Source organism: Oncorhynchus mykiss, chromosome 26 (assembly GCF_013265735.2).
Source record: "Oncorhynchus mykiss isolate Arlee chromosome 26, USDA_OmykA_1.1, whole genome shotgun sequence".
Classification (NCBI taxonomy): Eukaryota; Metazoa; Chordata; class Actinopteri; order Salmoniformes; family Salmonidae; genus Oncorhynchus; species Oncorhynchus mykiss.
Genome location: NC_048590.1, coordinates 9,328,279 through 9,338,278, shown reverse-complemented (window position 1 = coordinate 9,338,278; position 10,000 = coordinate 9,328,279). Strand labels below are relative to the sequence as shown.

The following is a 10,000-nucleotide window of genomic DNA, read 5'->3' as shown; positions in this document are numbered from 1 at the left end:
ACTCCACTACTCTACTCTACACTCCACTACACTCCACTACTCTACTCTACACTCCACTCCACTCCACTACACTCCACTACTCTACTCTACACTACCCTACACTAACTACACCACTCTAACTACACTACCCTACACTACACTACACAAACTATACTATACTATACTACACTACTCTACTCTACACTACTCTAACTACACTACACTGCACTACACTCCAACCGACTCATAAATACAAACATACTGTATGGAGGCAACCATGCACGTGCAGCTGTACACACACACACACACACACACGTTCAAGTCAACCTTTTTTTTCCGAGGCGCAGTGTCATGTCCCCTGGAATATGACAGGCTACTGTGATGTTGTGACACTTTGGTTAGTTCACACTGCCTTCGCAAAGCTACTCGTATGAACTCATCAAACTAGTTGTGTGTGTGTGTGTGTGTCCTCGTGTTCCCAGATGACAGTGTGAAGGCTGGCGTCCACTAAGGTGACCGTAGCGGCCTGGGCAGCCCGCCCACATGATCACATGACTCTGGACATGGACGCCGTCCTGTCGGACTTCGTCAGGTCCACTGGGGCGGAGCCCGGGCTGGCCAGAGATCTGCTGGAAGGTAAGACCAGAACCGGGCTGGGTTAGGTAGGACTGGGCTGGGTTAGATAGGACTGGGTTAGGTAGGGCTGGGTTAGGTAGGACTGGGCTGGGTTAGATAGGACTGGGTTAGGTAGGGCTGGGTTAGACTGGGTTAGGTAGGACTGGGCTGGGTTAGATAGGACTGGGTTAGGTAGGGCTGGGTTAGGTACGTCTGGGTTAGGTACGGCTGGGTTAGACTGGGTTAGGTTAGATAGGACTGGGTTAGGTAGGGCTGGGTTAGGCTGGGTTAGGTTAGATAGGACTGGGTTAGGTAGGGCTGGGTTAGGCTGGGTTAGATTAGATAGGACTGGGTTAGGTAGGGCTGGGTTAGGTACGGCTGGGTTAGACTGGGTTAGGTAGGACTGGGTTAGATAGGACTGGGTTAGATAGGACTGGACTGGGTTAGACAGGGCTGGGTATGAGGTAGGACTGGGCTGGGTTAGATAGGACTGGGTTAGGTAGGGCTGGGTTAGATAGGACTGGACTGGGTTAGACAGGGCTGGATGTGAGGTTGGACTGGGCTGGGTTAGATAGGACTGGGTTAGGTAGGGCTGGGTTAGATAGGACTGGACTGGGTTAGACAGGGCTGGGTGAGGTAGGACTGGGCTGGGTTAGATAGGACTGGGTTAGATAGGACTGGGTTAGATAGGACTGGACTGGGTTAGACAGGACTGTGTTAGACAGGGCTGGACTGGGTGGGACATAGTATCAGGGTTAGATAGGACTGGGTTAGATAGGACTGGACTGGGTTAGACAGGACAGGGTTAGATAGGGCTGAACTGGGTGGGACATAGTATCAGGGTTAGGGAGGACTGGACTGGGTGGGACATAGTATCAGGGTTAGGGAGGACTGGGTGGGACATAGTATCAAGGTTAGGGAGGACTGGGTGGGACATAGTATCAGGGTTAGATAGGACTGGACTGGGTGGGGACATAGTATCAGAGTTAGGGAGGACTGGACTGGGTGGGACATAGTATCAGGGTTATGGAGGACTGGGTGAGGACATAGTATCAGGGTTAGGGAGGACTGGGTGGGACATAGTATCAGGGTTAGGGAGGACTGGGTGGGACACAGTATCAGGGTTAGATAGGACTGGACTGGGTGCGGACATAGTATCAGAGTTAGGGAGGACTGGACTGGGTGGGACATAGTATCAGGGTTAGGGAGGACTGGGTGAGGACATAGTATCAGGGTTAGGGAGGACTGGGTGGGGACATAGTATCAGGGTTAGGGAGGACTGGGTGGAGACATAGTATCAGGGTTAGAGAGGACTGGGTGGGGACATAGTATCAGAGTTAGATAGGACTGGACTGGGTGGGACATAATATCAGTGTTAGGGAGGATTGGGTGGGACATAGTATCAGGGTTAGAGAGGACTGGGTGGGACATAGTATCAGGGTTAGAGAGGACTGGGTGGGACATAGTATCAGGGTTAGGGAGGACTGGACTGGGTGGGACATAGTATCAGGGTTAGAGAGGACTGGGTGGGACATAGTATCAGGGTTAGGGAGGACTGGGGGGGACATAGTATCAAGGTTAGAGAGGACTGGGTAGGACATAGTATCAGGGTTAGGGAGGACTGGGTAGGACATAGTATCAGGGTTAGGGAGGACTGGACTGGGTGGGACATAGTATCAGGGTTAGGGAGGACTGGGTGGGACATAGTATCAGGGTTAGAGAGGACTGGGTGGGGACATAGTATCAGGGTTAGAGAGGACTGGGTAGGACATAGTATCAGGGTTAGGGAGGACTTGGTGGGGACATAGTATCAGGGTTAGAGAGGACTGGGTAGGGACATAGTATCAGGGTTAGGGAGGACTGGGTGGGACATAGTATCAGGGTTAGAGAGGACTGGGTGGGGACATAGTATCAGGGTTAGGGAGGACTGGGTAGGACATAGTATCAGGGTTAGAGAAGACTGGGTAGGACATAGTATCAGGGTTAGGGAGGACTTGGTGGGGACATAGTATCAGGGTTATGGAGGACTGGGTAGGACATAGTATCAGGGTTAGGGAGGACTGGGTGGGGACATAGTATCAGGGTTAGGGAGGACTGGGTAGGACATAGTATCAGGGTTGGGGTACATTTTAGTTTCAGTCCAGTAATTGCTGTCCCTGGATAGTAGCAGGGCAGAATTTGATCACACTCAATATGTTTCATCTTCCTGCTGTTTAGTCCAACACTAAACTAGATGTCCTCGTCCATGTCAGAGACAGAGAACATTACAGTTTTTACCTACAGTCAGGTCCCCTCTGTTTCATGTTTCCTATGGATGTTTCCTACAGGAAGGTCCACCTCCTCTGTTTCCTGTTTCCTATAGATTTTTCCTACAGTAAGGCCCCTCTGTTTCCTGTTTCCTGTAGCTTTTACCTACAGGAAGGTCCCCTCTGTTTCATGTTTCCTATAGATGTTTCCTACAGGAAGGTACTCCTCCTCTGTTTCCTGTGTCCTATAGATTTTACCTACAGGAAGGTCCCCTCTGTTTCATGTTTCCTATAGATGTTTCCTACAGGAAGGTACACCTCTGTTTCCTGTGTCCTATAGATTTTACCTACAGGAAGGTCCACCTCCTCTGTTTCCTGTTTCCTGTAGCTTTTACCTACAGGAAGGTCCCCTCTGTTGCCTGTTTCCTATAGATGTTTCCTACAGTCAGGCCTCCTCCTCTGTTTTCTGTGTCCTATAGATGTTTCCTACAGGAAGGTACACCTCCTCTGTTTCCTGTCGTGGAGTAGACTCAGTGGTTACTGTGAGGTTACTACAGTAGCTCTCCGGTCCAGGTCTCTTCCACCTACATAGACATTGTGATGCGGTAGCCCTGTAGGTTGAAAACATGCGAAACAGAGATCGGCAGTAGTAGGAAAAAGAAAAGAAATGTCCTGTAGGAAAATTGGTATTTTCTTATCTTAGTCTCTTTCTGACGGCCTTCCTGACCCGAATCGTTGTCTGTCACCTCAACGAACAGAACCAGGACGTGAAGTAGACGGACATCATTTCAGGGAACAGTTCATGTCACGACGACCATGAACTCATTAACCCATTAAAGTCAGAAAGCAAGACGCTGTATTTGGTGAGGAAACAGACGGACAGAACAGGCAATGCTGGCAGATGAAGAGGAGCCTTGTCTCATTCTGGCTTCAATCCATCTTCATCATCCCCTCTCTCCTTGATCAGACATCACCTTTTCATTAGAGCTGAGACAGAGAGAGAGAGAGAGAGAGAGAGAGAGAGATAGGCTGGCAGGGAGGGAGGGAGGGAGTGAGAGGGTGGAGGGAGGGAGGGAAATAAGGAATGAGAGAGAGTTAAAGAGAAAGATAGGAGAGGGATAGAAAGATAGGAGAGAGAGAGAGAGTGGTAATGAATAATGTAGTTATATCCTCAGCTGTCTCTATTCTGTGTCGGCTGGTGACTCTTACTGTTGTAAACCTTCTAATGCGGCCATTGAAGGAATATAAGATGTTTATCGACACGTGATGCCAAGTGGTTGTTGTTCTTCGGAAATTAATTGAGAGATGTTTTTTGAGGCCTGTGTTCGAACTGGCTGTAGTTCTGTCTTTGCTGGCTGTCTGCATTATATCTATGTATCTATGCACAATACAGTAGGGTAGCACTTTTTGCTCTGTTGCATTAGCACGGATGCTAGTTTTAGCATAGATACCAATAGGTCTACAGTATTTCTCTGTTATTACATTAGCATGGATGCTAGTTTTAGCATAGATACCAATAGGTCTACAGTATTTCTCTGTTATTACATTAGCACGGATGCTAGTTTTAGCATAGATACCAATAGGTCTACAGTATTTCTCTGTTATTACATTAGCATGGATGCTAGTGTTAGCATAGATACCAATAGGTCTACAGTATTTCTCTGTTATTACATTAGCATGGGATGCTAGTTTTAGCATAGATACCAATAGGTCTACAGTATTTCTCTGTTATTACATTAGCATGGGATGCTAGTTTTAGCATAGATACCAATAGGTCTACAGTATTTCTCTGTTATTACATTAGCATGGGATGCTAGTTTTAGCATAGATACCAATAGGTCTACAGTATTTCTCTGTTATTACATTAGCACGGATGCTAGTTTTAGCATAGATACCAATAGGTCTACAGTATTTCTCTGTTATTACATTAGCACGGATGCTAGTTTTAGCATAGATACCAATAGGTCTACAGTATTTCTCTGTTATTACATTAGCACGGATGCTAGTTTTAGCATAGATACCAATAGGTCTACAGTATTTCTCTGTTATTACATTAGCACGGATGCTAGTTTTAGCATAGATACCAATAGGTCTACAGTATTTCTCTGTTATTACATTAGCATGGGATGCTAGTTTTAGCATAGATACCAATAGGTCTACAGTATTTCTCTGTTATTACATTAGCATGGATGCTAGTGTTAGCATAGATACCAATAGGTCTACACCCGAACCATATTTCCCATAGCAACCCAGCCATGGCTCTTATGAGCGAACTCCCAACTCTGTGTGAAATACACTGAAGGTCACTGTGAACTTTTTTATTTTATTTGTCTTTTTATTTGACCTTTATTTAACTAGGCAAGTCAGTTAAGAAAACAATTCTTATTTTCAATGACAGTCTAGGAACAGTGGGGTTAACTGCCTTGTTCAGGGGCAGAACGACAGATTTGTACCTTTGTCAGCTCGGGGGTTTGAACTTGCAACCTTCCGGTTACTAGTCCAACGCTCTAACCACCCTGCCGTGAACGTGATCTCTACTGTGATGTACGGTGGCCTTCAGAAAGTATTGATACCCCTTTTGACTTATTCAACATTGTGTTGTGTTACAGCCTGAATTCAAAGTAGATGTGTTTTCTCTCTCACCCGTCTCACACACAATACCCCATAATGACAATACCCCATAGTGACAATACCCCATAATGACAATACCCCATAATGACAATACCCCATAATGACAATACCCCATAATGACAATACCCCATAATGACATTACCCCATAATGACACAATACCCCATAGTGACAATACCCCATAATGACAATACCCCATAATGACAATACCCCATAATGACACAATACCCCATAATGACAATACCCCATAATGACAATACCCCATAGTGACAATACCCCATAATGACAATACCCCATAGTGACAATACCCCATAATGACAATACCCCATAATGACAATACCCCATAGTGACAATATCCCATAATGACAATACCCCATAGTGACAATACCCCATAATGACAATACCCCATAGTGACAATACCCCATAATGACAATACCCCATAGTGACAATACCCCATAATGACACAATACCCCATAATGACAATACCCCATAATGACAATACCCCATAATGACAATACCCCATAATGACAATACCCCATAATAAAACACTACCCCATAATGACACAATACCCCATAGTGACAATACCCCATAATGACAATACCCCATGATGACAATACCCCATAGTGACAATACCCCATAATGACAATACCCCATAATGACAATACCCCATAGTGACAATATCCCATAATGACAATACCCCATAGTGACAATACCCCATAATGACAATACCCCATAATGACAATACCCCATAATGACAATACCCCATAATGACAATATCCCATAATGACAATACCCCATAATGACAATACCCCATAGTGACAATACCCCATAGTGACAATACCCCATAGTGACAATACCCCATAGTGACAATACCCCATAATGACACACTACCTCATAATGACAATACCCCATAGTGACAATACCCCATAATGACAATACCCCATAGTGACAATACCCCATAATGACAATACCCCATAGTGACAATATCCCATAATGACAATACCCCATAGTGACAATACCCCATAATGACAATACCCCATAATGACAATACCCCATAATGACAATACCCCATAATGACAATACCCCATAATGACAATATCCCATAATGACAATACCCCATAATGACAATACCCCATAATGACAATACCCCATAATGACAATACCCCATAATGACAATACCCTATAATGACAATACCCCATAATGACAATACCCCATAATGACACACTACCTCATAATGACAATACCCCATAGTGACAATACCCCATAATGACACAATACCCCATAATGACAATACCCCATAATGACAATACCCCATAATGACACAATACCCCATAATGACAATACCCCATAATGACAATACCCCATAATGACAATACCCTATAGTGACAATATCCCATAGTGACAATATCCCATAATGACAATACCCCATAATGACAATACCCCATAATGACAATACCCCATAATGACAATACCCCATAATGACAATATCCCATAATGACAATACCCCATAATGACAATACCCCATAATGACACAATACCCCATAATGACAATACCCCATAATGACAATACCCCATAATGACAATACCACGTAACGCCAATACCCCATAATGACAATACCCCATAATGACAATACCCCATAATGACAATACCACGTAACGCCAATACCCCATAATGACAATACCCCATAATGACAATACCCCATAATGACACACTACCCCATAATGACAATACCCCATAATGACAATACCCCATAGTGACAATACCCCATAATGACACACTACCCCATAATGACAATACCCCATAATGACAATACCCCATAATGACAATACCCCATAATGACACACTACCCCATAATGACAATACCCCATAATGACAATACCCCATAGTGACAATACCCCATAATGACAATACCCCATAATGACACAATACCCCATAATGACAATACCCCATAATGACAATACCCCATAATGACAATACCCCATACTGAACCTAGACCAGCACCTCTCTTCTACCATACTGAACCTAGACCAGCACCTCTCTTCTACCAAACTGAACCTTGACCACCACCTCTCCTCCTCCTCCTCCTCTTCTATCTCATTCTCTCTCTCCCTTTCTCAATATCTCTCCCCCTCTCTCTCTCTCTAGTCTCTCTCTCTCTCTCTCTAGTCTCTCTCTCTCCCTCTCTCTAGTCTATCTCTCCCCCTCTCTCTCTCTCCCTTTCTCTATATCTCTATCCCTCTCTCTCTCTCTCTCTCTAGTCACTCTCTCTCTCTCTCTAGTCTCCCTCCCTCCCTCCCTCCCTCCCTCCCTCCCTCCCTCCCTCCCTCCCTCCCTCTCTCTCTCTCCCTATAACTCTATCTCTCTCTCTCTCTCTCTCTGTCTCTCTCTCTCTCTCTGTCTCTCTCTCCCTGTCTCTCTCTTTCTTTCCCCCCCCCCTCTATCCCCCTCTCTCTCTCCCTCTCCCCTACTCTCTCTCTCTCCCCCTCTCTCTCTCTCCTCCCCCCCCCTCCCGTCCCATCCCGTCCCCCATCTCTCTCTCTCTGTGTCTGCACTCCAGCTCGTTCTTAGTTTAACTTATGCAGAGGAGGATGATGTGCGTAGGTAGAGGGGCGGGTCCTGATTACACACATACACACACATATACACACACACCTCTCAGAGTCATGAAGCCGGAGGAAGCTGCCAGTCAAGCCACACCCCAGCCAAGGACACTCGGTGGTGACCATGGCAACCACTGCTGCTCCAGATTTAGAGAGAGAGCGAGAGAGAGAGAGAGAGAGAAAGAGAGACGGAGGGAGGGAGGGAGGGAGGGATGGAGGGAGAGAGAGAGAGAGAGAGACGGAGAGAGAGAGGGGGGAGGGAGGTAGAGGACAGATGAGACAGACAGACAGAGAGAGAGAAGGAGAGAAAATAAATAGACAGATAGATAAAGGAAGACAGGCGGCGAGAGAGAAATTTATGTTAAGGGATAGAGAGAGAAACAGAGGGAGACAAACAGAGAGAGAGGGAGAGAGAACGAGAGAGAGAAAGAGAGAAATTGATGTTAAGGGATAGAGAGAGAAACAGAGGGAGAGAGGGAGAGAGAGGGAGTGAGAGAGAGAGAGAGAGAGGGAGAGAGAGAGAAAGAGAGAGAGAGAGAAATTGATGTTAAGGGATACAGAGATAAACAGAGGGAGAGAGGGAGGGAGGGAGGGAGAGAGAGAGAGAGAGAGAGAGAGAGAGAGAGAGAAATTGATGTTAAGGGACAGAGAGAGAAACAGAGGGATAGCAAGGAAAGTAGCGAGGAAAATGTTTCCAGCAGGTCGACACGTTTGACCACGGGGTGGAGAGAAGATTTAGCAAATTGTATAACTCATTTCATGTAGCTCTACACATTTTTTTTCTCTCCATAGGATGGAGAGAAATGTTTGCAGTGTTTCATGTGATTATCTGAGTTCGAGTGACTAACAAAATCAACGAGGGGCCCCGCGGTCAGTAATTCATCCATGATTACTACAAGTCAGTGAGTGACTAACAAAATCAACGGGGGGCTCGGCGGTCAGTAATTCATCCAGTGAGTGACTGTCAGTGAGTGACTGTCAGTAAGTGACTGTCAGTGAGTGACATAATGACATTATGAGGAAAACTGCTGGGGGCTCCTGAGTGGCGCAGCGGTCTAAGGCACTACAGATCCTGGTTCGATTCCAGGCTGTATCACAGCGGTCTAAGGCACTACAGATCCTGGTTCGATTCCAGGCGGTATCACAGTGGTCTAAGGCACTACATCTCAGTGATTAGAGGCGTCACTACAGATCCTGGTTCGATTCCAGGCTGTATCACAGCGGTCTAAGGCACTGCATCTCAGTAATTAGAGGTGTCACTACAGATCCTGGTTCGATTCCAGGCTGTATCACAGTGGTCTAAGGCACTGCATCTCAGTAATTAGAGGCGTAATTAGAGGCGTCACTAGAGACACCATGGTTCGATTCCAGGCTGTATCACAACCGCTGTGATTGGGAGTCCCATAGTGCTTCTAATTGAAGACGGAGTTAAACACTTAACCACAAAGTAGAGCGTGTCGTTTAGAGTTAAACACTTAACCACAAAGTAGAGCGTGTCTCTTAGAGATAAACACTTAACCACATTGTAGAGCGTGTCTCTTAGAGATAAACACTTAACCACAAAGTAGAGCGTGTCGTTTAGAGTTAAACACTTAACCACAAAGTAGAGCGTGTCTCTTAGAGATAAACACTTATCCACAAAGTAGAGCGTGTCTCTTAGAGATAAACACTTATCCACAAAGTAGAGCGTGTCTCTTAGAGATAAACACTTATCCACAAAGTAGAGCGTGTCTCTTAGAGATAAACACTTATCCACAAAGTAGAGCGTGTCTCTTAGAGATAAACACTTATCCACAAAGTAGAGCGTGTCTCTTAGAGATAAACACTTATCCACAAAGTAGAGCGTGTCTCTTAGAGATAAACACTTATCCACAAAGTAGAGCGTGTCTCTTAGAGATAAACACTTATCCACAAAGTAGAGCGTGTCT

At 45.5% G+C, this 10,000-nt stretch overlaps 1 protein-coding gene across 2 annotated transcripts in view; it reads left to right on the top strand.

The window, feature by feature from the left end:
• Positions 1–10,000, top strand: part of otud7a (OTU deubiquitinase 7A) — a 126,016-nt gene that overhangs the window by 46,713 nt on the left and 69,303 nt on the right. For both annotated transcript variants that reach the window (XM_036963346.1, XM_036963345.1), the window contains exon 3: positions 462–615. In XM_036963346.1, coding sequence (XP_036819241.1) covers positions 531–615 — 85 coding nt within the window. In that variant the 5' untranslated portion in view covers positions 462–530. The remainder of the gene's footprint in view (positions 1–461; positions 616–10,000) is intronic.